At 54.4% G+C, this 23,874-nt stretch overlaps 12 protein-coding genes across 12 annotated transcripts; 7 read left to right on the top strand and 5 right to left on the bottom strand.

Annotated features, from left to right (window-relative positions):
* Positions 1-87: 87 nt before the first annotated feature.
* D7B24_006297 (uncharacterized protein) lies at positions 88-1,588 on the top strand (the record flags this gene model as incomplete). Its single annotated transcript, XM_028640430.1, has 2 exons — positions 88-127; positions 204-1,588. 2 exons carry the CDS (start codon positions 88-90, stop codon positions 1,586-1,588), a joined length of 1,425 nt encoding a protein of 474 aa, XP_028495417.1.
* A 571-nt stretch (positions 1,589-2,159) lies between these two features.
* Positions 2,160-3,230, top strand: D7B24_006296 (uncharacterized protein; the record flags this gene model as incomplete). Its single annotated transcript, XM_028640429.1, has 1 exon — positions 2,160-3,230. The coding sequence occupies one exon, from the start codon at positions 2,160-2,162 to the stop codon at positions 3,228-3,230; it is 1,071 nt and encodes a 356-aa protein (XP_028495416.1).
* A 615-nt stretch (positions 3,231-3,845) lies between these two features.
* D7B24_006295 (uncharacterized protein) lies at positions 3,846-5,600 on the top strand (the record flags this gene model as incomplete). The annotated part of the gene is made up of 1 exon (XM_028640428.1): positions 3,846-5,600. One exon carries the CDS (start codon positions 3,846-3,848, stop codon positions 5,598-5,600), a length of 1,755 nt encoding a protein of 584 aa, XP_028495415.1.
* Positions 5,601-5,816: 216 nt separating this feature from the next.
* On the bottom strand, positions 5,817-8,418 carry D7B24_006294 (uncharacterized protein; the record flags this gene model as incomplete). Its single annotated transcript, XM_028640427.1, has 9 exons — positions 5,817-6,802; positions 6,877-7,062; positions 7,114-7,323; positions 7,377-7,629; positions 7,691-7,888; positions 7,948-8,022; positions 8,079-8,204; positions 8,260-8,315; positions 8,367-8,418. The coding sequence occupies 9 exons, from the start codon at positions 8,416-8,418 to the stop codon at positions 5,817-5,819; spliced, it is 2,142 nt and encodes a 713-aa protein (XP_028495414.1).
* A 735-nt stretch (positions 8,419-9,153) lies between these two features.
* On the top strand, positions 9,154-10,027 carry D7B24_006293 (uncharacterized protein; the record flags this gene model as incomplete). Its single annotated transcript, XM_028640426.1, has 2 exons — positions 9,154-9,246; positions 9,299-10,027. 2 exons carry the CDS (start codon positions 9,154-9,156, stop codon positions 10,025-10,027), a joined length of 822 nt encoding a protein of 273 aa, XP_028495413.1.
* A 277-nt stretch (positions 10,028-10,304) lies between these two features.
* Positions 10,305-12,206, bottom strand: D7B24_006292 (uncharacterized protein; the record flags this gene model as incomplete). The annotated part of the gene is made up of 3 exons (XM_028640425.1): positions 10,305-10,395; positions 10,455-11,957; positions 12,013-12,206. The coding sequence occupies 3 exons, from the start codon at positions 12,204-12,206 to the stop codon at positions 10,305-10,307; spliced, it is 1,788 nt and encodes a 595-aa protein (XP_028495412.1).
* Positions 12,207-12,830: 624 nt separating this feature from the next.
* Positions 12,831-14,035, bottom strand: D7B24_006291 (uncharacterized protein; the record flags this gene model as incomplete). Its single annotated transcript, XM_028640424.1, has 4 exons — positions 12,831-12,857; positions 12,910-13,193; positions 13,253-13,606; positions 13,675-14,035. 4 exons carry the CDS (start codon positions 14,033-14,035, stop codon positions 12,831-12,833), a joined length of 1,026 nt encoding a protein of 341 aa, XP_028495411.1.
* Positions 14,036-14,435: 400 nt separating this feature from the next.
* D7B24_006290 (uncharacterized protein) lies at positions 14,436-14,984 on the top strand (the record flags this gene model as incomplete). Its single annotated transcript, XM_028640423.1, has 1 exon — positions 14,436-14,984. The coding sequence occupies one exon, from the start codon at positions 14,436-14,438 to the stop codon at positions 14,982-14,984; it is 549 nt and encodes a 182-aa protein (XP_028495410.1).
* Positions 14,985-15,187: 203 nt separating this feature from the next.
* Positions 15,188-15,645, bottom strand: D7B24_006289 (uncharacterized protein; the record flags this gene model as incomplete). Its single annotated transcript, XM_028640422.1, has 2 exons — positions 15,188-15,268; positions 15,358-15,645. 2 exons carry the CDS (start codon positions 15,643-15,645, stop codon positions 15,188-15,190), a joined length of 369 nt encoding a protein of 122 aa, XP_028495409.1.
* Positions 15,646-16,065: 420 nt separating this feature from the next.
* Positions 16,066-17,739, top strand: D7B24_006288 (uncharacterized protein; the record flags this gene model as incomplete). Its single annotated transcript, XM_028640421.1, has 5 exons — positions 16,066-16,464; positions 16,519-17,021; positions 17,079-17,171; positions 17,234-17,349; positions 17,399-17,739. The coding sequence occupies 5 exons, from the start codon at positions 16,066-16,068 to the stop codon at positions 17,737-17,739; spliced, it is 1,452 nt and encodes a 483-aa protein (XP_028495408.1).
* A 220-nt stretch (positions 17,740-17,959) lies between these two features.
* D7B24_006287 (uncharacterized protein) lies at positions 17,960-22,410 on the bottom strand (the record flags this gene model as incomplete). Its single annotated transcript, XM_028640420.1, has 8 exons — positions 17,960-19,258; positions 19,310-19,816; positions 19,874-20,043; positions 20,097-20,575; positions 20,645-20,699; positions 20,765-20,825; positions 21,309-22,334; positions 22,408-22,410. The coding sequence occupies 8 exons, from the start codon at positions 22,408-22,410 to the stop codon at positions 17,960-17,962; spliced, it is 3,600 nt and encodes a 1,199-aa protein (XP_028495407.1).
* A 608-nt stretch (positions 22,411-23,018) lies between these two features.
* Positions 23,019-23,828, top strand: D7B24_006286 (uncharacterized protein; the record flags this gene model as incomplete). Its single annotated transcript, XM_028640419.1, has 3 exons — positions 23,019-23,250; positions 23,331-23,681; positions 23,734-23,828. The coding sequence occupies 3 exons, from the start codon at positions 23,019-23,021 to the stop codon at positions 23,826-23,828; spliced, it is 678 nt and encodes a 225-aa protein (XP_028495406.1).
* Positions 23,829-23,874: the final 46 nt, after the last annotated feature.

The raw sequence follows: 23,874 nt of genomic DNA, 5'->3' as shown, positions 1-23,874 counted from the left end.
CCGTGACTAGATCAGTCAATACTCACACATTCTCGAGATAATTCAACCTCCAATCTCGTTTTCAGTCTGTAATCTGGCGTCAGAAGGATGTCGAATCCTCTTCTTCTCGCAAAATTGCGTCCCCTGGGTAACTACCAACACCGTTATTCTCTGTCGGGTTCAAGTCTTGTCTGTAGATGGCTGACAGTACTACTTGCACGAAGGCAAACTCGAGCAAGTCTCAGCAGCCTGTCATCACTTGGGATTTTTCAATAATGTCGGCTTATCGGCCCATTACAAACCGTCAGGATCTCACGCGGCGGCTTTCGATCTTCGCCGCGTCATCTTCGCTGCGACGCGAGATGTGATACAGAAGAATCGCATCTTGTTCGCACTTCCCGTCAATGAGGATGCTGTTGATACCTACTTCGCATCTCTTCCCAGCATCGATCTGACACGAAGCATCATCTTTCTGAAGCGAACCAAGCCGCTTGCGGCCGCTTCCGCGGATGGAAGTGATGAGGAGCTGGACACTATCCTGGAAAAACAGCACAACACCAGCTTCAAGGCAGACTATGGCAGCTTACCCTTTTGGAGACTGATCATTCTGGAAACCCCAGGGCCGTCGAAGGAGTTCACAGCCTCTTTCATCTACCACCATGCTATTGGCGACGGCGTCTCCGGAATGGTGTTCCACAACGCTTTCCGTGCGGCTCTCGAGACCGCTTCTTTGTCCGCTACTGACGAGGCCGGAACAGAAGGCGAAGGAACCGTCGTGCCAGGTGAAGACATCTCAATCTTACCGCCACTGGAAGAGCTACATCCTTTGCCCATCAATCCTACTCCCTCCGCGCCTCCCGCACCAGGGCTCAAGCAGTGGACAGGCGGCCCCATTCATGCCCCCTGCGAGTCACGCTGGTCATCTCTCCACTTCTCACCGAGCACGTCGCAGGCTTTTTTCCGCGTTTGCAAGGACAAGAGCGTTTCGGTGACATCGGGTCTGACTTCCATCATCGCCACGTCTCTCTTCGGGATCCTGCCCCCCACGAGCGAGGCCATCACTTGCATTATACCGGTCAGCCTGCGTCCATGGCTCAGCCTTCCCCGAGGGGAAGCAAATGGCGCCATTGGGACCTATTTCGACGCCACGAAGGTACAGATTGCGCGGCCCGGCGGCCGCCCCGACTCGGCAGTCGAGTGGGATGCGGCACAAGCCGTGTCAGCAGGCATAGCCGACTATCTCGCCAACGTCTCCCCGACCGGTGAGCCCTACACCGCCGTTGCGCCTTTCAAGGGTATTGAGGACGTGTCTGTCATTTTCAATTCCCTTCTTGGTCAGCCCAGGGATGCGGCGCTCGAAGTGACCAATGTCGGACTGCTTGTTCCTGTCAGCGGATCTGTTCCCGAAAACGCCGAAAGCACATGGGAGATTGGTCGAGTTCTGCTCAGCCGGAGCGCCGTCGCCTCGGGTGCTGCCATCACAGTCAGCATCGCCACCGGCGGAGATGGCTCACTGTCAGTGGGGTTCAGCTGGCAGGAGGGTGTTGTAGGACAAGATGTCATTGACAAGTTGCGCGAGGGGGTTCGCGGCTTTTTCGGAAAGGCTTGATTACAAACATCGAAGACAAATATCTCCAGAATAAGCTTTTCTTTGTGACCCATATGATAATCCAGCTACTCGACACACCGTGATGGGCTTCCACCAGGTCGGGTCAGTGTCAAGCGAAAAGAGCCTCTCCTGCAGGAGAGCCAAGATGTAGGTAGTGGTGGTTGTCTCATTTGGATCGCGCAGTCTGCACGTGGAAATAGATTGGCAGAACCAGATCCAATAGTTGTGCAATCCACGCTGAGATTGGTATACTCGATCCGAGCGGACATTGACGGGGTCAGCCTGCATCACGACTGCATGAGCGAGGCCAGGGTCCCCCCAACGCGAGAGAGATCGCCAGAAACTTGCTCAAAAGACCGCAACACAACTCTACTTAGCACTAGCCTCTTCACTCACTTTTTCCAATGAATTCTCGGTGAGGCAGACGAATCGAAGGAATGAACACCAAGCATCCTGGTCCTTCTCGTGAAACATCCCTGTTGCTCCTTCGACTTGGCAACCAACCAACACCTGAGCACCAAGATCACACACACCCTTCCTGCACCAGTGACACAAGCAAATCGGGTCAAGCATGGCTCAGCCGTCATCAAAGACGTATCCGTTCCCTTACTCACAAGCTGCACAGCTTGATGACAGGATCAAAGGTCCCCGTCCAATAATCGATCCGACCCTTGCGTCCCTCGTTGACCTCTTTCTCCTTCCCGAGGAGCTAGATCTCGACTTGATGAGAGGGACAACTGTCAGCAGTGAAGAAAACGAAGCGACAGCATTTGTATACAATGCAGACACAGTTGTGCAGAGCGCACCGCACTTGGAGCACATCGAACATCACGTCCTAGGTCCCGATGGAAATGATGTGATTTTATCCATCTTCAGACCCAAACAACCAACTTCATCCAATCTGCCGGTCGTGTACCATATTCACGGCGGCGGCATGGTCGCTGGCGACCGTTTCAGCGCCGTGACCGAACTCTTGGGTCTCCTCAAGGATGTCGAGTGCGCTTTTGCGTCCGTTGAGTATCGACTTGCCCCAGAGACCCGCGCCCCTGGGCCTGCAGAAGACTGCCATGCAGGGCTCGTGTGGTTGTCTCAGCACGCAACCAGCCTGGGCCTCGACGCGGCCGGCATAGTCGTGCTGGGTGTGTCTGGTGGCGCGGCCCTCGCGGCAGCCATCTGCCTCATGGCCCGCGATAGGAAGTCCCTAGCGACTCCTGTCAAGGCGCAGATGTTGCTATCGCCCATGCTCGACGACCGCTGCGCCAGCGTGTCGGACCAACAATTCGAATACGGCAGTCCCTGGTCTGGCGTGTCGAACCGGATGGCGTGGACGCATGCGCTCGGTGATGATCGGGCCACCGACAGAGTGACGCCGTATCAGGCGCCGTCCCGCGCCGTCGACTTGGCGAACCTCCCGCCGACCTATATCGACGCCGCTGAATGCGAGGTGTTCCGTGACCCAGCCGTCCTCTACGCCATGAACATGTGGCGTTGCGGATCAACCTGTGAGTTGCACATCTGGCCGGGCGCGTTCCACTTGTTTGATGGCATGGACAATCCTCAGGTGCCGCTTATCCACGCCGCTATAGTTGCGAAGCAGACTTGGCTCGGGAGGATCATGCGGGCCGTGGATCTAGACCAATAGACCGTCGCCCGTTGAGGCGGGTGTGTGAGCGGGTTAGGAATAAACTTGCGCATATTCATAATGGGGACCCTTCTCGCTTAACTGTGATCCCTGTCCTGTTTCTCAGTCGCCATCCCAAACAACACGCTATCCTGTTGCGGCATCGAGACCCTGGCTTTTTTGAGGTGAATCGAGCTAGTTATCATTGGCTGCGCTGATCAACTCGCAGTGGAAGTGCTTGAAAGAAGGTCAGGCTTCACAGCTTTGACACTTACACCCCTCCCCCCTTGCGATACAACGGCGAAGGGTCTGTTTCTTCGGCGTGGGACACTGATGTAGGTGGATGTGCCGATAACTTTCTCAAATTGTGGAAAAGAAGCAAAGGTCCTTGCCACATTGATCACTTGGTTTCCACCACACGATAAGCCGGACCAACAGCTGAGCAAGATTATTTGCGATACCCTTGGCTACATCCCTTACTTAGATGGGCTATCAAAAGCAGGTGCGCCTCGTGGCAGGAAAATATATCTCTTTCCAGTGACTTTGACTTTCTATTGACGATCCTTCCATCTTGCCTATTGCCTTTTATTCACAAGCAACGCTACGCTTTTTTGTTTTCTCTCGCCTTCCACAGTCATGGCAGAACCTCGACACCCCGACGTGCCATTGCACGTTGGCAGTAAGGAGCAAGAGGCGAAGATTCGAGATCTAGAGCACGATCGCGATTCCTCGCAGCAGCAAGAAGAGACCATCGACAAGGAGGCTCAAGCTGGTGTTCGCAATGTCGAAGCCATCGCCACGGTCTGGTCCAAGACGACTTTGATCATCGCCTATGTCTTGATCTGGATCGTGTACTTTGTCATGCTGATGCAGCAAATGTCATCGGCATCACTGACACCCTTCGTCACCTCGGCCTTCCAACTTCACTCGCTGACACCGACCGTTGGAATCATCAGCACGGTGGCAGGAGGAGTCTGCATCCTCACGATTGCCAAGGTCCTTGACGTCTTTGGCCGCCCGCAAGGCTACGCCGTTTCGCTCGTCATCACAACAATTGGCCTCATCATGATGGCAGCAACCAACAGCGTCGAGATGTACGCGGCGGCACAGGTTTTCTGGACCGTCGGAACCAACTCGCTACTCTACACCGTCAACATCATCGTCGCCGATACCTCGTCCCTGCGCAACCGTGCGCTCATGACGGCCCTGACGGCATCACCCAATATTATAACCATCTGGCTGGGAGGCCCCATCTCGGAAGGCTTCCTCAATGGTCCTGGCTGGCGCTGGGCCTATGGCATGTTCTCCATCATCGTGCCCATCATCTGCGCGCCCCTGCTTGCCCTGCTGCTCGTCAACCTCTCCAAGGCTAAGAAGCAGGGAGTCATCGTTTCGGAGAAGGAGAAGCGTTCGCCTATTGCATCCGTTCTTTATTATGCACGCGAATTCGACGCTGTCGGCCTTCTCCTGCTTACGGTCGGCTTGTCCATGTTCCTGCTGTCTTTCAACCTCTACGGCTTCCAGCCCCTGCAATGGCGCTCGCCTCTCATCATTTGCCTGTTGGTCTTTGGCGTGCTCCTCGTCGTGCTTTTCGCGTTGTGGGAAAAGTTCCTGGCTCCCGTCACATTCATCCCTTACTCACTGCTTCTCGACCGCAACATGGTCGGCGCATGTGTGCTCGGCACCACGCTGTTCATCAGCTTCTTCTGCTGGAACAGCTTCTTCACCTCGTACCTCATGGTTGTCCACGACCTGAGCGTGACTAAGGCCAGCTACGTCTACCAGATCTACGGTCTCGGCGGCAGTCTGTTCTCCATTGCCACCGGCGTGGCCATTCGGTACACGGGACGCTTCAAGGCCATTACCCTCTACGGTGCCATTCCCGTGTATGTGCTCTTCATGGGCCTCATGATCCACTTCCGGGATGCAAAGTCATCCAACCTCGGCCTCATCATTATGTCCCAGGTCTTTTTGTCGGCCGCCGGCGGCATCATGCTCATCACGCCACAGATCGCCGCCGTCTCGGCGTCGAACCACCAGAACGTCGCTGTCGTCATGGCCGTCCTGTCAATGTTCTCGGCCGTCGGTGGTGCCGTGGGCCTCACCGTCGCCGGAACCATTTGGCAGAACGTTTTCCCTGTCAAGCTTGCTGAGTACCTCCCCGTTGAGGCGCAGCCGGAACTCTTCAACATTTACGCCATGCTCGAGGCGCAGCTCATGTACCCGGTCGGAACGCCAACCCGTATCGCCATTCAGAAGGCGTACGCCGATGCACAGTCCATGATGTTGACCGGAGGTACAGCGGTCTGGGTGCTTGCCGTTGTTGGTGTGGCCATTTGGAGGAACACGGATGTGAGGACCATGAAGCAGGTGAAGGGTAATGTCATCTAGAGGGCCAATCTTTCTTGTGGCTGCATGCATGGAATTTGTAGCTGGTGTGAAATGCCTCTGAGCATCATGATGGTAGCTATAGCTGACGAGAAGCAATGAATCAATCCCATCTATTCCGATCATCCAACTACTTTTAGGATTCATCTTGTATGCAACAGGGCTGACCGGAGTTTGCTCATATTTACAGGTATAATAGATAAAAGGGCTTTTTCAGAGCTAATGGCTCTCATCGAACCGAGATACAGTGGAAAAGCTTTCGATACCCTCCCGTTCCGTAGTGTCGCTGGCAATGATTCCATAGACGGGCATATCTGCCAGCGCCGAAGCTACATGATGAAGCGTAGGTAGCGTCTTCCATGTTCCTCTATCAAATTTCATGGTCGATTCATGCCACGTCTTCTTCGCCGGGGCATCGAGCGAGCTGGGCTCCGGTGCTGGCTCATGCGTCTGGGTGACGAGATACTCGGCATCTGCAACACCCTTCTTGCCCACTGAAGGCACGCAACGGTACCAGAACCAAGTCGTTGCGTCTTGAACCGGCTGCTGAGCCCCGTTTGTCGGAGTCTGTGCATCTTGATCTTCGGGCTTTGCGACACCATTCGTTGCGGCTCCGTTCGTCGTAGGCCCTGCGCCGAGATCAATCTCGATAAAAATATTGCCATCCCAGCTACACTTTACGAGCACACCTCTTTCCTTCTGGGCGACATCAATGTTGCAGAAGATCTTTGGCACGCCGAGTTCTTCTCTTCCCGTCACGAGAGGATCAGCAGCCCCCTCGAACATGACAACCATGAAGGAACCGATAACGCTATTGCCCGGCTCCTTCTCGTACCGCACGCCGTGGATGAAGAAGCCGCAGACATTATATCCGCGACCCCCGAGCCACGACAAGTCACGAAACTCGAGCGTCACAAGACTGGCCTCAGCTAGCGTACCGGGGCTGACGAAGCTAAAAGCCGGAGTCGGGAAGAGCGTCTTGAGATACGTAGCTGATGTGCTGAAGCGAATGTTATGAACCGTCGTAGAGCCGCCAGGGGGTTGAGGGGTGCCATCGTGGCGCTGTCTCGGGCTCGGCATGGGTCCGAAGGAAACGGGCCCTCGTTGGAAGCTCGGCCCATTGCGAGACCAGAGGTGTTCTTGGAGGACTCTCCTCGAGTTGTGCCACTCATCGTGGCCAAAGTTGTAGTTGATAAACTCCATCACTGTTTCTAGATGTTAGCGAAGCTGTATTGTGGCGTGCTTTTTGGGGTCACAGAAGCACAAGGTTCAGTCTTACTGTTGAAATTCTTCCGATTGGCGTCAGTCAAATCCTCTCCGGCCGATCTCGTGAAGCTTTGGATCTTGTGGGCCCTGGTATCTCTGATCTTTTCGTACAAAGCTAGCCTCTCAGGAAGTTCATTGACAGTTGTTCCTGAAGGGAGAAGGGCAGCAAGTGCAGCCGCATCTTCGATGGCCATGGCACCTGTAATGTATTAGCGACCTTTCATGCTGACTCAATAACGATAAAACTTACCTCCTTGGCCTTGATGAGGCAAGAATGGATGTGCTGCGTCACCGAGAAGCGCCAGCTTGCCCTTGAACCACGTTGGAATACGATCCATGTCTAGCAGCGTCCAGACCTTCAGCTCCGATTCCTCCACCTCCCGTAGAATAGACAGCACAACAGGAGCGAAACCGCCGTATACTTCTAGCAGGCGTTCCTTGCTGCCACTACGACTCCATCCTGCCAACAGTCAGCAATGTGTGAGTTGCGGATCTTGCGCGGAATATGGTTACCTTTGCCCTGCCCTGATGTGAGCTCGCTAGGGTGAATGCCAACAAAGTTCATGACCGTGTTGTTCAAGGTTGGGTACATGACAAGACGTCTGTCATCGCCAACCCACATGGTCAGATAGCCATCCTCGGCAACCAGGTCTCGCGTTTCGGGATTTTCCTGGAGTGTTGATCGCGGTATCATGAATCTGAAGGCGCTCTTTCCCGAACCAAAAGGCTTGAGAGATGGGCCTGCGACGATGGATCGAGTGACTGACTGTTAAATCATTCTCATGTTAGCCGCAGCTCTCAGTTTTCTGCATGTAAATGGGCCTTACGCTAACACCATCGGCACCGATGAGAAGATCGCCTGACACGACGGATCCGTCCTCAAGTGTCACGGTACCGGCCGTGGGGTCGACATCGGCGACGGAACAGTTAGTGCGGATTTCGGCAGGTCGACCGGGCAGGGAAGTTGAAGTCGCCACTTTTTTCAGCTCTTCGTGGAGGCGGACCCGATGTGCGAGCATCCAAGACTTGAGTACATACTGTCAGGATGTTTCATAGAAGATACCAGGTGTGGTCTTGAACGTACATGCTGCCAGATGGATAGGGGTTTCCTGAGATCCACGCGGACCCTCTGATTGCCAATAAAATCATAGTCCGCGATCTTCAGAACGGTCAATAAAGGCATGGCTCCTGGGGATGTTGCCTGAGGACACCTACACCTCTGATTGGATTGGCCCCGAACTTCTCAGGAAACACACCGAATTGCTTGAGAATGCCATGGCAGTTTGGGGCAAGATGAATCGCGGCGCCAACTTCAGAATTCAAGCCTGAGCGTTCTAGAAGCTTGGTTTGAAAGTCAGCTTCACCATGATCCTGCAACTCTCAACCGCAGTCTTACCGTCACTTTGTGACCCTGCTGGCGCAGACCCAGGGCTGCTGTAAGCCCACCAATGCCTGCCAGCAAATTTAGCGAGGATCTTGATTAGAAATTTACAATTCACCAACCTGCTCCAACAATGACGATGTTCAGAGGTGAAACGGTTTCTGATTGCTCCATCGTGAGGCAAATTGGCCTGGGCCACGAACTCAGTTCTGTAATGCGTACGTAGTATTGGCCAATGAAGCTTGGCTCGACTGGAGAACTCGACTGGAGAAAGAAGAACGAGTCTTCTCAAGTGCTCAGCTTGCACCCGGCTCTGCCACAGCATGTTGATTTGCTAGATGTCCTACATGTATTCAAGATCAAGTCTTTTGCTCGGAAGGTGCCGGGAGGTGGAGAGAGGGGCCGACAAGACGTTGTGTTTAATGCCAGGCGTGTTCCGCACTAGTATCAAGGAACCTGAGATCAGGAGAGGCATCACGCGGAGAACATGGGGGGATACCATGCTCGCCACCAATCCCGTGAAAGACCTGCTCTGGTCGTGATCGGTATTTGGATCTAACCTAAGCCCCGCCCCCGCACATTCGGCTCAGTTACCCCAGCCTTCCGGGCCGGCCGGCGGCTGGCTGGTCCCCTCCACATCCCGATCTGACCTTTGGTGGGCAAGACTGCGCTTCCTAGACCATATCCATAGACTCAGTGACCGCATGCGCTCGGTGAGAAACTCAAGTGTTCAAGTCCAACGCATCAAATCCCAATCATCTGTTTTTGGTCATTTGTCCACCCTGGTCATTTGGTCATCTTCAATCATGAGTAACTATTCACATTGGTATAATGTCATGTAAAAGCACGTGCTAATGTTGCCTATCAGCTCCACTAACACCCGTACACTTCTTCTCCCATGGCTCTACCATGATGCTGGGCGAGGAATCCGAGGCTGCCACCTACTGGAAACGCGCCGGCGATGCCGCTATTGCCAATAAAATCAAAGGCGTCATCATGATGGTTTGTTCACCCATAAATGTACTGATTGCGACTCTTGACTGATTATTTCCAGGGTGCACACTGGGATGCTCTCGGAGACAAGGTCGAGGTTGCCACAAATCCGGACCCTTCCAAATCACCAGTTGCCTACGTTCACCCATCCAAGTACGTGGACTACAAGCTTGTGCCCGACATCAAAACATCTGAGCGCTGCGTCAACATCCTCCGTGCGGCTGGATTCGACGCCAGTGGTAACCCAAAGTTTGACTGGATTCACGACACTTATCTGATTCTCATTCGCATGTTTCCTGACGGCTGCCCACCGACAACGCTGATCTCCATGAACGCGCGCTTCGACCCTCACTACCATGTTCGCGTCGGCGAAGCTCTGCGGCCCCTCCGTGCGGAAGGTTACCTCATCATCGGCTCCGGCGGCGCTGTTCACAACCTCTACAGGAACCACTGGGCTCCCATGTTGCGCTACTCTGACAACTTCGCCCAGACGCGCGCCCCCGAGCCGTGGGCACTCGAATTCCGACAGGCCGTGGAGGATGTCGTCAAGAACAATTCTGGGCCCCGACTACGGAGAGCCATGACGCGACTAATGAAGCATCCCATGTACAGGGACGCGCACGCTACAGACGACCATTTCATGGCTGCCATGTTTGTGGCTGGAGCTGTAGGCGATGAGGATGACGAGGGGTGTTTTGGTGAGCTCAAGGCTGAGACTTGGGAGCTTACCAACATGTGTAATAGTCAGTTTACGTTTGGGAGCTGGCCACAGACACTGGCTGTGGCATAAATCGTGATACTATACGTAGCATATATCTTGTTTGCTGTTTTTTGCATTTTTCATAGTAATATATTGTAAGAAGCTTTCTCTCAAGTTCATTTCATATTTTGACTATTCAACACTGTACGTCTCTCCAGGCAGAAGGATGCTGTCGAATATCTTAGGCGTGTTCAGTCGCATAGGTGCATTGAAGAATCTTTGGTCTCGCTCAACAAAAGGAAACTAAAGCTTTGAAGATACTGTTGCAAAAAAAGAGTAACACGCTTATATCAAATTCTATTGAAGTCTATTTCTGGGGAATAATTGGCAAAGTAACGTAGTTCTGATATCCAGGCCCAAAATGGACGTGATTCGTACCCTGCAGCTTCTCGGGTGACCTGCTCAACTCGTATTAGCAAATATTGATTCACTTGAACGCAACTCGCGAGCCACTCACCTGTCAGACGGGTCGTCATGCGTGAAGATTCCAGATCCCTGTGTATCACCGGACGAAACCTCAAAAACGAGTTTGCCTCCCTTCTCGACAACCACATTGGTTGGCCAGATCTCAACATCAACAGTGTAGACTTCTCCCTGGATGACAGGCAAAACATCCTTGCTGGTGTAGTCGCGGTGAGGCAGCCATTCACGGTGCTTCGCGTGCTCCTTGTTGATCTTTCGCAGACTGACGCGCAACCAGCCCTTGGTCAGGGGCACGGGGTCGCCAGCGGTGCCCGTGTAGTAGATCTCCTTTCCATTCGGCCCTATGTGGCGCAGGGTCACGAAAAGATCGATATCGCTTGGTGTTGGGCCAGATGGATCCGGAGTAACAGAGACGTTGAGATGAGCCGTAACGTGACCCGTGACTTCCGTTTCCGCCTCAAAGGGCAGTGTTACAAACTGAAGGACCTGCTGATCATCTAGTGACCCAAGGGCACGATATGACAGTTTTGCCCTATCGCTTAGGGACTCATGCACTGCATCGGGCGTTAAGCCGAGATCCGGCGTCAGGTGGAACTGCATGTACTCTGTACGTGCGATTGGCCACGCTTGCTCCTCACGACGAGGGAAGCTCTTTTCCTTTTCAGCATCATTGAAGCCAGCATCGCCTTTGCGCAGTACCAGCGTGACAGGTGAGACCTTGCCCGGCTCAGACCAGCCAACGCGGTCCTCTCCCTTGAGGAAAGCGTCGAGAAAGCTTCGTTGGACCTCGATCTCTTCCTTGTAGTAGAAGGGAAGATCATGACGGCCGGTGATCATGCGCAAGTACTTGAGTTTCGACCCAGCATGGAGATATCCCTCAATGTTGCCGCGGAGGTGCAGCAAGATGCCGCCCCAGTTGCCCACCGATAACAGAGGGACCTCAATATCGCCCATGTCGTACTCCTTCGAGGCGTAGTAAGGATCGTCTCGGAATTTGTTATCGCGGTTGTCTGTTGTCTGATCACACCTGTTCGCGGCGAGTTCCTCCTCTTCGAGATCACCCTCAATGGTGTCCGGGCCCCAGTTTCTTGCGCTGCGGCCTGGCCGACCATACTGGTTCGTGATGACCTGGCGGTTCCACCAGAACTTGATAAAGGCGTTTGACAGAATGCCGCCATGACGGCAGCGGTCGCGATAGTAATCCGACATGCCTTCCCAGGGCACAATGGCCGCAAGGCCCTTGGGCCGGCGTGCCGCCACGCGCCACTGGCTTCCAGCGTAGTAGCTGATACCAAGGAGTCCAACTTTGCCGTTTGACCACGACTGATCAGCGGCCCACTCAACAACGTCAAAGAAGGCTTCGCTCGTGCCTCGCGACATGGTGTCCAGCAGGCCGGTCGACTGGCCGAGGCCACGCTCGTCGGCACGAACGACGGCATAGCCGTTGCGCGTCCAGTAGCCGGGGTCTGGCGTCTCCCAGGCTGAGTGCTCTGACTTTTGTTCTTCATTGACCTCGGCGAAGGACTTCGGGTGGAAGCTGGCTCAAGGTCAGTTTCACAAAATTAGGACCCTGGGATCCAAGGGGATAGTACTCTTTATAGGGAATATCTTTTCCGTAAGGGCCGTAGGTGACAAGTACTGGAACTGGCCCTGCCGACTTTGGGCGGTAAATGTTGCAGCGTACGAGACCGTCGCCGGCCTTGAGAGTTACGGTGGCATTTTGTTCGAAAATGTAAGGGAATGACGTCTCGTCGACCTTGTGTAAGTCTTTCACTTGATTCGGCATATTGGGCAATTTTTGAGTCTGATGCTCGAGCTGCTTGATTTCAATGTCGAAGCCGCGATTCGAGAAATCATATGATATGGCATATATGCTGCGTCTGTGAACTGGACGGTGTGCTGTAATGCCGCTAACCTTGGCTACATATGGAGTCGGAATGTGGGGGAGGGCGCTGTGTTGCTGTTCAAACGGTTCTCCGAAGGACAAACTCATGCGCGTGGAGCCGAAGACCCGACCCCGAATAGTGTCACTAAGATATACCTAGTGGACCTAGAATCATATTTAGATGGGTCGGTCAACAGAGGTGTGAAATGTCGTTTTCACTGATTTGCAGTGCTGGCATATAGAAAGGTGTCTTGTAGGTAGGTTCAAGAGACGACGACTCGAAGGTGATGGTAGCTTGCATTCGTATTATTGCCATTTTCCAAAATTCCAGTGTCGCAAGCTACTCTGGAAAGGGGCGATTTGGTACGATCGTGCCTACGCACTCGCCAAAGCCCACGCCATCATCTCCATTTCCAGCCATAGCCGTCATCCGTACCATGTCTCCGTCTTCCAGAAACGCGCGCGTGCTGCCATCCTTCAGTACCACAGGCGCTGATCCTCCACTTGTAACCTCTAATAAACAGCCTAGGGCGCCCTCTCCGGGTCCGCTGACTGTCCCTGTTGCCAGCACGTCGCCCGTGCGAAGCGAAGCGCCCGAGCTCACTGCGTGGGCCGTCATTTGCCTCATGCTCCAGTAGAGATCTTGCACCCTGCAGGTGCCAACAGTTGTAGCGTCGCCTCGAGCCACGATTTCTGCCTTCATTATTATGTTATAAGATGCCCTATCGGTATCTTCAAGATATCGAGGCACAGAACGCTGAAGTTGTCCGTTCGATCTGAACGGTTCGAGGGCATCAAGTGTCACCACCCATGGTGACATTGTCGAGCCAACACTCTTGCCGTTGAAGGGCCCGAGAGGCATCATCTCGAATCCTTGGATATCCCGGGCTTCAAATGTCAGTCCTTATGGCTTCAACGCGCCTACCCAGTAATCACACTGCACTTACAACTCCAGTCATTGAGGATGACGAACCCAAAAATGTGTTCATCAGCGTCGGCTGCATTCAGTCGCTGCCTCATAGGCAGTGGCTTGCCAATGATGGCAGCAAGCTCGAGCTCGTAGTCCATCTTTTGAGATGGCCCGAAAATGATGGAAGGCTCATTTCGGGGAGTATCCGGACCCATGGCCTTGGGGTTCCTGAATTGGCCCCAGGGCCTCTCGATTTCTGTTCCTGAGACGACAATTGAGCTTGCCCGCCCTTGGTAACCGATAGGGAAGTTGAAAAATGCCGGGGGTGGGCGCTCATCATTGATGATGATTCTGCCAGCGTTCTTGACATGCTCCAAGGAGCACGAGAAGTCTGCAGCTACCGTCAACGTTGTTCTGCGACTTGTGAATGAGTATGGCCTGTGGTACAGGGGTTCTTACCCGCAAAGTCCCCAATAGCCACAGGAAGATGCATGGTCACTGCGCCAATGTCCTCTGTCGCCGAGACAGGGAACGCGTCGATGCCGTTCCTCTCAAATGCATCTTGAAGCTCCCGCCGTACGCTGCTTTGCACGGATTTCGGTAGGTTGGCAAAGGTGTTCAGTGTTTCGTGAGACCAGGTGTCATCAGGGAGGCCCTCAATGTCAGAGAAGAAACCATCCTGGCACAACGCTTCTAGCCAGATAACAGTGTTGCCGATCCTGGTTGCCGCACGAGGACGTTGGCGAGCTGTCGACGATGCGATGCCGAACGGAACATTCTTCTGCGAGAAGTGGTGGGCATACTCTGCTGCGGAAGACATGAAGGCTCACTGTACAGGATTGCTCATGAAGGTGCGCAATTTTGAGACTGTCGTCACTCGGACACTTAACCGCTGTATCTTGCTCTTTCATCTCGGGAACGACAACACCGTGGTATACCTTTCGGCTTGACGCGGCCGCTGCACCGCCCACATCGGGACCTTATGTCGGGAGTGAGGAGGCGGGGTGGTGCGGGGGATCCATTAGCACGAGACTGTGTTATTATCCATAGACCAGAACCATAGACAACAAGAACCGTGGCCTACAGCAGTTAAAAATTGTGAAGTACCTACCTAAGAAATTTACCATCATTGTCAGGAGTCTTACCGTGAACCCAACAGCCAAAGTCGCAAACGAATTCACACCATCCAAAGGACTCTTATACCTTCGCATACCATCACCATGGCTCACGTGGGCAAGCTCGCTATCCCCAAGCGCTTCATCACGGCCAACAACGATAAGGGCGAAGCAATAATCGACCACTCTATCCCCGCCGAGGGCGACTTCGCAGAGACTGCAAAAGGAGATGCCAGCTTCTTCCAACCCTACGTCACAAACACTTTCCCCGTCGACCTCGGCAACAGGGCAGACGTGACCGCTTACGAGGGCTACCGCAAAAGCCCTCCTGGGCTCAGCGTTTCCACTGGCACTGTCCTCCGCTACGTCGACATGCCGCCGGGTGCTCTGTCGCCCATGCACAAGACCATCAGCCTCGATTACGGTGTGGTTATTGAGGGAAGTATCGAGTTGGTTCTCGATTCCGGGGAGACGCAGTTGCTGGAACGAGGCGACATTTGTGTCCAACGCGCAACAATGCATGCCTGGCGCAATATCAGTCAGACGGAGTGGGCTAGGATGCTGTACGTGCTGCAACCGGCGACTTCATCGGTCCCAGGAGAGGAGCTTTCGGAGGATTATGGAGGTATGCGCGGGGTAGCGTCATCCGCTTAAAGGTATAGGATAACGCCGATGAGTATAACATAGCCTTTTATTCATGAACCGTTCAAGAGATATCAGTTGTTCATCACTGTATTTTGTTGGAATTTGAAGCTTGCGCCAGTGCGTCGATGAACCAGAGCCACATACATAAACAAGGTATACTACGAAACTACAACAGAATAACCAGAACGTTATACCCAAGTCAAATCCCTTGGTCAGATCTCGCCCCCAATCTTGTACTTGAAAATATTCTCATTGAGACGGCCAAACGATGCTCGCCAAGCCTTCGCCGCAGTCTAAATCCCACACCATCAGTCCTAACATCCCGCCCAAGTCTCGTTTAACTGAAGGAGTAGTGCTCGCAGCGGCAAAGAGCTACACTTACTGCGTTGACAAAAACGCCTGTGAACATAGTCGCGATGAAGACCCTCTCGGCGGGATGCGTGTAAACGCGAATCTGCGACTGATCTCTTTCCGTGTCGATTGGCCTGTATGCTGGAACCCGGCGATGCGGAACATCCCAGTGCGGCGGTTCTGCTGAAAGGCCTCCCTGCGGGGTTGTCTCTTCAGTGTTCTTCTGCGCTTTGCCGGAGTGATGCAGATCGTAGTCGTCCAAGAGACGAGATGGTAGGTGGTTCGGCCTTGAGACGGTCTGGGTGATTGTAGCTGACATTTTGGTGTCGGAGACTTGGGTTGGGCGGCTAGGAACAACGAAATCTACGAAAGAAGTATAAAGAGTGCAGAGCATACATAGGCCGTCCTAACGAAGCATTCGGCACGAACCCGGTGAGATGAGAGCTGCTACGTGATGAAACGTGCTGTAGGCAAGGGGCCCGAATAGTAGCCTGGAGCATATCGGGATGTGGAGGAGCAAGCCGAAGCACTGGCGCCCCCTTTTCCCCACAGCCGGGATCCCCAGGCCCTGTATCATGGCCTCGGCTGGGTTGTTCGATCGTTTTGAGATGTAATGCGAGCTACCATGTAAGTGCGAGCATGCCTTCATCATTAGAGATTCTTGTGCACATTGCGCACCTCTTTGGCAATTTTGCACCTTGACTCTAAGCGAAACCCATATCTTGCCCAGCACCTCACAATGTCCAACAAGGCCTTCAGCAGCATCCGCTCGGCCGCCATCGATGGCCGGGCATGGAACCCATTTTTCAAGAAGACGCAGCTCAAGAAGCTGCATGAAGCGCTAGTTGCCCGCGCTACGAATATTAAAGCGGCCATGGAGAAGGACACGGGAAACACGAGATTCGAAATCGCAACCGAATACTGGCTGGCGTTGCGGTGTCTTGCCCAGGTCTACGACTCAATTGACACGGACACGGAGCTCAAATTGGAGTATCGGATTGCCAATAGCAAAGATGCATCAGATGCCCGAGACCCTGTGGGCATTGTTGTGATTGAACCTCTCGCGCAGACATTCCTCTACTCGCTGCTGTCAGCACTGGCGCCGGCGATCGGTGCTGGAAACTGTGTGATTGTTCAGGTATGTCTTCAAGTCATGCTTCTTCCATCGTGCAAGCTGATAGATCTATTGCAGATGGGGCGTTCCATGCTGGCGACGCCCAACATCGTCTTGCCCTTAGTCCAGGCTGCTCTCGTGGAAGGGACATTCGAAGTTTCATACACTACGGTGTCAGACAACGATATCAATCACAGGCATTGCCGGATCATGCAGAATGGCCCAACAGCGACACCTCTAGCCCACCACATCGTATCAGAAAGCAAGAATCGCATCATTGCCGTGGTGGAACGTGATGCCGATGTCGATGAGGCAGCACGATCCCTTGTCACGGCGCGCTTCTCCATCAGAGGCAAGAGTGCGTATGCGCCCGATCTGGTGCTGGTCAATGAATGGATTAGAAAGGATTTCCTGGCGGCTTTGTCGAAACAGTCAATCGCACTCGGCAATTCTTACGTCTCGGAAACTCGCCCAGCGAAGGCATCTCCGTCTTCGAACCTTGTACAAGAGGTGATGAAGGGAGGCTCTGGGAGCGTCCACTCAACGTCTCAATACGGTGCTATAGTGGAGATTGAGGAAAGGTCAGTCACTTCTCCTACATGTTTTTAAAGTTGAGAAAACCACTGATGCAAAAGTAGGAGGTCTGATCTGCTGGGGCGCAAGACGGACGAGCCGTGCCTCGTAGTCCACTCCGTCACAAGCATGGACGACGCCATCGACGTCGCGTCGGGGTAAGCTGCCTGCATTGTTCGATTAAATCTGGAAGCTTGCTGACAGGGTTTACTCGTGACAGCTTTGGGAGACTCTCGGCGGCCTATGTCTTCACAGCGCCTGCGGCGGCCAAGTACATCTGCCAGTTCCTCAACGCCAGCATCTGCCTGGTCAACCATATCCCGCTCAAACTTCTTTGTATGTGCTCGAAACGCATGGCCGGATGGACCATAACTGATTCATGTAGATGGCCCCATAGCACCAGCTGATCACTCATTCAGCCCCGATACTCTGACACCCTACAGCGAGCGCCATTTTACCTTGGCCAAGGGACAGTTTATCGAGCCTACGAAAGATGGACAGCGACTTGCGCAGCTCTTTTTCGAGGCCTCGCCGAAAGGTTGCCAGACCTTGCATGAGGAGGCTTCAGCCGCACTTAAAGATATGCACCGCGTGAAGAAGGGCGGCGACATCGGGTTCTTCAACCAAGGTATTGTCACGGGAGGCATCATTGTCCTGTCAACAGCCATTTCCTGCGCAGGACTTCTGTGCTACTATCTCGTCAAGGTAGCTAGGTCGACGCTATAAGGCGATACTTGTCAATATCTTGGTTTAATGTAGCTTTGGATGGGAGTCTACGGAGGTATACGAATATAACATGTATTATTGATCCACTATGATACTTGTCTGACACTTGCGTCTGCGTGCTTTTTGAAGGTACAATCGCCAGCATGATGCCTCTCTACGTCGATTGACTTCCGCTTCCTCGCCGAATCATCTGCTTTGCCCCAGAAGTTCGGCCTTGTCATCACACTTCACCTCCTTCGGCGCCCCGAGACGAGCGTTGCAGCCCAGCCATCAGCTGCACCAGCTTCTCGACCAACAGAGGGCGCATCGCCCTGTCAAAGTTGGCCCTCAACACCTCCGAGACAATTTCCATGACCTGGTCGGGACTCGAAAGAGGCACCCCAACGACCTCGCCGCGCTCGGACAAGCCGTGTATGCAGGGAGACCCGCTGCCCAGCTGCAAGAACCGCTGCAGCAGCAGGCCGTCGAGCTCATCGAGCCAGACGACCGGCGGCGCCAGGTCACCGGGCGACTCGGTCCACTGGGCCCGGGACGGCCCCTGCTGATCCGCCACGAGGCCGTAGACCCAGAACGTCAGGCTCGCGTGATAGACCATGATGGCCGTGAAGTCCCGGATCGTGCCGGGCGGGAGCTGCCGCGTCAGCCGCAGCGCCTGGCCGGCATGCCACACGGCCTTGCGCGCCGCCTCACCGCGGGCCCACTCGTGCACGGCGGGGGATATGCCGCGCGCCTGCTCGGGGCCCTCGATGCCGGCGAAGAGCTGCAGGTCCTCAAAAGGCGTGTGCAGGTGGAGGAGGATGAGCTCGAGGCGGATGAGGAGCTCGAGGTTTGCGGTTGTCGGGGCGGAAATGTTGATGCTCATCTGGAAGTGGCTCAGGAGCTTCGACAGCTCGTCGCGGCGCGTCGTGGTGACGAAGTCGTTCCAGCGGCGGGGCTTGGCGCGCTGCAGCGAACTCATCTGGATGTACTCCCAAGCCATGCCCCATACGCAGGAGAGGAATGCCTCCCGCGAGAGCGACTCGTCGACGGCGACGTCCGGCGCAGAGGTTGCTTCTGGGTTGTCGAGGAAGTCAAACAGTGTGAGCTTCTGTGGCGAGCCTTGGGCGAGAACCGCTTGTTTCCATTGCTGAGGAGTTGTTGCCATCCAGAGCTGTGGTGAGGATGGCAGGTGCAGTTGAACCTCGGCGTACGAGATGAGGGGGCTCGCGAACAGGGACATGGATGACTTGGCATCGTGATGCATCATTCGGAAGGCTAGTCTCCTGAAGCCCTCCATGTCGATCCAGGTGTGCCAGGCCTTCTCAAGCGAGACGTCATCAAGACTGGGATCCAGTGACAGGTCGAGATACCTGGTCTTTTTGAACTTGTTGTCCCTCCTGAGCATTGTGACGAGGGGCTGCAGAAAGGACTCGGAGATTTCGGCCTTTCTGCTGTAGCCGCTCCACATGCCCAACTCGAGAGAAATGAGGAACGCCTGAGACAATTGCAGGTCTCTGATCAAGGAATTGTCTTTCTCCCACTGTATATTGATCAGCAAGTAGCACTTTTATTTATTTGAATGGAGGCTTACCACTTCCGGGAGGGCCGCCCGGACAGACTCTTGAATGGCGTAGCCGAGTTTGACAAGTGCTGGATCAAGCGTCAACACGGCACCGGCAGCCGCCATGGCGGCGACGAGCTCTGGCCTTTTCGTGTTGGGGTCAAAGGTCGGCGTGTGGATGTAGGAGTCTGTCCTGGCCATGGGGGATCCGAGGTAATACTGGACAAGGGTATCTAGTAGCTCAACGGAGGGGAAGGAGGACACCGCTTTGGATAAGTTGCCTGGTCGGCAGCTCTTGATCACTAATGTCAAGATGCGGTCTCGAATGGAGCTCTTGAGCCGAGCGCACGTTATTCTCAGATTTACAGATAAACGCGACTCCGGCGACGTGGTGTCAATGGCCTCGGGTAATGAGAGGTTGTGCTCCTCGGCCCCGGCGTGATCGTTGACACTGGGTCTGAACCTCCACTGAAAGTTCCGGAACGCTTCTGCGCGAATTTGGTTCGACGTTGATGAGGCCGGCTCATTCTGGTCGGCCTGTAAACGTGAGTGAGAGGTTCCTGCTTCTGAAGGTCCTCCAAACTCGAAGGGTACTGTTGTGTTGTACGTATCGAGGAATTGGAGGTCCATATCATCTAGCTCGATAGCGGCATCGAAGGGTACAGTCGTGGGAATAGGGGTTGTCCAAGACCCAGAAACAAGGCCCAGATCTGGAAAGTCCGAGAAGAGCAGGTTGACGTCAAAGTTTGGGTTTGGACTTTGCGCTGAAGTACCTCGTCAGTGTTGAGGGGTGTCACATGCGTGTTCATAGACCTACCTTGCGACTGAATGGATGTGCGCATGGGAGTGAACGTTCCCGAAGATGCATGAGCCAACAGACCGTTATGGTGTCCTGACTGAGGAGCATAGAGAGAAGTGCCGGTGGGTGCGCTCGATGTGGCCTCCATGCTGATGTCCAGGCCGTGAGAATCGACGGTGGATTGTCCGTCCTGGGCGAGGATGCCCGATGAGACGTCTGCCTCGGACTGCATGTTGGTATCCATGTCACTCCCCTCATCCGATGAGTCCCCATTCTCAAGCCCTTCTGCAGGGTTCGACCACTGACAGTCGAGACCCTTTTCCACACAGCGAGAGCAAGGCTTGGTCTCGGTACAGCGGAGGTGATTGGAAGCACAGGCACGGCAAGCCTTGGTCACCCTGTTCGGGGTCGCATCGACTCCCTGAAGTCTATGCGCCGTGGCCGACTGGTCAGAGCCGGTATTCGCATGACTTGCGGCGTGCCTCTTGAGCAGGTCTCTGGTATACTTTTAGCCGCCGAGGTCCCTGGCGCCCAAGCCCGGAGTTGGATCATGGCAATCCACTTACGTGCGAGTGAAGGCCTTGAAGCAAATGGTACACTTGTGCGGCCTGTTCTGCGTATCTGCAAGGAGGCATTAGCGAGTGACCAGCTTCGTGCTCGTGGACAGGAGCCCTGGCGTTTCTCACGTGAGCGGACATGGCGGGCAAGGTGATCCAATCTCTTGTACTGCCGTTGACACTGACCACACTGGAACATGTTAGTCATGGCTGCTTCGGTTCGGGCCCTTCTGAGGCGCCTCGTATGCTGCGTATCTTCTGAATGTCGGGTCATTCGGGTCGGGTTCTGGGGAAAGACGAGTGTTGGTGATGAAGGCTACGGGATGTGGGGGAATGCGGGGAGACTGCGGGGGATTGTGTGTGGGGGCTGATAAAATGCAGTGACTATGCCTTCTTCGGCTTTGAGCATTGTCTTTATTCGCCTCGCAGTCGCTGGCAGAGCAGCTGGTGTTTTGTTCCCCTTTCGGCGTAGTGACAAGTAGAGACAATGGTACTTGAACGTTTGTATTGGGCTGAAGCTCATCACACTCACGAACCAGTCCCTGGAAGTGTATCAAGGATTTATATATTGAAGCTCAGCGACCACCACGACTCAACGTGTTCCCCTACCACGATTTCTGTACCCCAGTCCTACAGAGGCAGACGATTAAGAATTAGGGAGTGGTTAGCCTACAGTATCAGGCGCCATGGAGGAAACGACAGTCGTCGGCGTGTCTGCCACAGCAAGGGTAGGTAGAGGACAGTCTGCTCCAGCACAGTCAACTTGTTGCTCAGTACGCACGTCGGCGTGAATCCATGGCAGATGCCAAGAAGCAGACAAGTGACACATCCTGAAGGCCAAGATCAAAAACACTGTCTTGATGGAGAGGTACAAGGGATTGAAAGTCTTTTCGTCAGGGCGAGTCCGTCGAGACCTTGGCCTAGGTCGTGCGCCGCCTGTCATGGGAGACTGCTTCTCACCTGTGCGTTGCTGGTTCGATTTACCTGTGTCGGATTCACTCTCGGACGGAGAGAAATTCGAATTATTCCCTCTATTGTCCGGCTCAAAGCCAGACATCGTGTTGACCGGGGGCACGATGCCATAGCATCTCTCCATGGAAAGGTCCAGAACGGACACATAATCGGCCAGCTCATCCTGTATGGCAAACAGAGAAACGTTGTTCTCCCCTTTCTCTCTCTCCTTCCGCCTGCAGACCCAGCCGTCATAGACGTCAAAAACAAGGTCGTAGTAGGCAAGGCGCGCCGAGGGGATGGATGTGGATCCTCGGCCGTCCAAGTAGGAGCTTCCGTAGATCTGGCAGAATCGCCTGTTGAACATGGTGTTGAATACATGAACATCATGCAGCAGCCGCGCCCGAAAGTCTCTACGATTGAGAGTGGTGCCTTGGTGATTAGGGCTGTAGAGATAGTCGAGTCTCCTCCACATGACCCAGGCATTCGAGCACTGCCCTTCTTGGGCCGCCAGCACGCCCGGGCAGCAATTTTGGCGAATTATGGCCATCGCCTTGTCGCTTCTGCCCTTCATGGAGTTGACATGCGGTTCCCGTATCGTGGTGACGAAGAAGAGGTTGTGACGTTTGAGGATGCGCCCGACACGGACTGCCCATTCATCCCAATTTTCACGTCCTTTGAGCTTGTCGGCGTTGGGCAGCACATCTTCGGGAGAGCTTGCGCTGCAGTTCATCTTGAGAAGCGGCCACTTTTTGGTGCCACTCAAGTTGGAAGGTATACGAGTCTGACTGTGTTTGAGAAGGTGTCTGCTAAATGTCGACCATCGAATTATGTGTTGAGTGGCCGGACACGATGACTGAAGATGGCATTTTATATATATCAGCGGTAAAATTGACTTCGCGTAGTATCTCCGAAGCCTCTCCACAGTCTGCCAGCCGGACCTCAAGGTTCTGAACAGCCTCGTTGTGGGAAGTATCACCTAAGGGGGGTGTCGAGCAGCCCAACCACTTTGCATCCAGCAAGGTTGTCACATGTTTGGGCCGGACATGACGGGCATGCAATGGTCGCACGAACATACATGTATCGAGTCCCAGGTATGGGAAGACCAGGATCGATAGGCCCGCATTGCGATATCACAAGAAATTTCCTTTGTGGTCGTGATTCAGCAAAGAAAAGGCCTTGGGTGAAGGGCGAAGAAGAAGAAGAAGAAGATGACCTCTGGATGACCTTTGGCCCCACCAATTATGTCGACCAATCATCGCGTGATGAATCCTCAACCACAACGACAGATTGAGCTCCCGCCAAAAATCGCCGAGGTCCATCAATTGCCAATCTCAAAATCGCTTTTCGACTTTTGTCGGCTCCTGGAACATCCCACGAGAAACCTCCATAGCCCTCCCCGCCTAGCATCCATTCCCGACAGCACTTCAAAATGGCCGACACAGCAGCAGCCCCGGCAAAGCCGCAGCGCAAATCCTCGCCCGTCAAGAATGCCTACCTAATCCTCTACAACGCCCTCTCGGCCATCGCCTGGCTCGTCGTGCTCGGCCGCACTGTTGCGCTCTTCTACCTCCGCGGGCCCGACTTTGTCCACCTCGGCGTCGGCGACTGGACACGATGGACCCAGACCATGGCCGGCATGGAAGTCCTGCACGCCCTCCTCGGTGCGTTCCCCCCTGCTCCTCCTCCTCCTCCCAAGAAGAGGGCCCCTCGGCGGCAGCCTTCGCTAACAGCAAACCCCCAGGCGTCGTCCGCTCTCCCGTCCCGACAACCCTCATGCAGGTCCTGAGCCGCTACCTCCTCGTCTGGGGCGTCGTCTGGCCCTTCCCCTGGCTCGCCCGCAGCCCCTTTTACACCTCGATGCTCCTCGCCTGGAGCGTCACCGAGGTCATCCGCTACTCCTACTTTGCCCTGACCCTGAGCGGCCTGCAGCCCAAGGCCCTCGTCTGGCTGCGCTACAACACCTTTTTCCTGCTCTACCCTATCGGCATCGCCAGCGAGTGCGCCCTCGTCTACCTTGCCGCCGAGCCCGCCAAGGCCTACGGCGAGCTCGTGCCGTATCTGAGCTACGCCATCCTGGCCATCTACGTCCCTGGTATGTCGACGACTGGAAGTGCGCTTGAAGAGCAAAGTACTGACTGTTCTAGGCTCCTATATTCTGTACACGTACATGATGAAGCAGAGGAGAAAGGTCATGCGCAGCTTGAAGGCTGAGCAGGTCGGGTCTGCCAAGACCCAGTAGAGGTAGTCTTTACGATTTCGGGCCTTTCACAGTTCCGCATCCACAA

Source organism: Verticillium nonalfalfae, assembly GCF_003724135.2.
Source record: "Verticillium nonalfalfae strain VnAa140/NRRL 66861 chromosome Unknown scaffold_43, whole genome shotgun sequence".
NCBI lineage: Eukaryota > Fungi > Ascomycota > Sordariomycetes > Glomerellales > Plectosphaerellaceae > Verticillium > Verticillium nonalfalfae.
The sequence above is the reverse complement of the archived record's forward strand: the minus strand, read 5'-3'. Positions and strand labels throughout refer to the sequence as shown.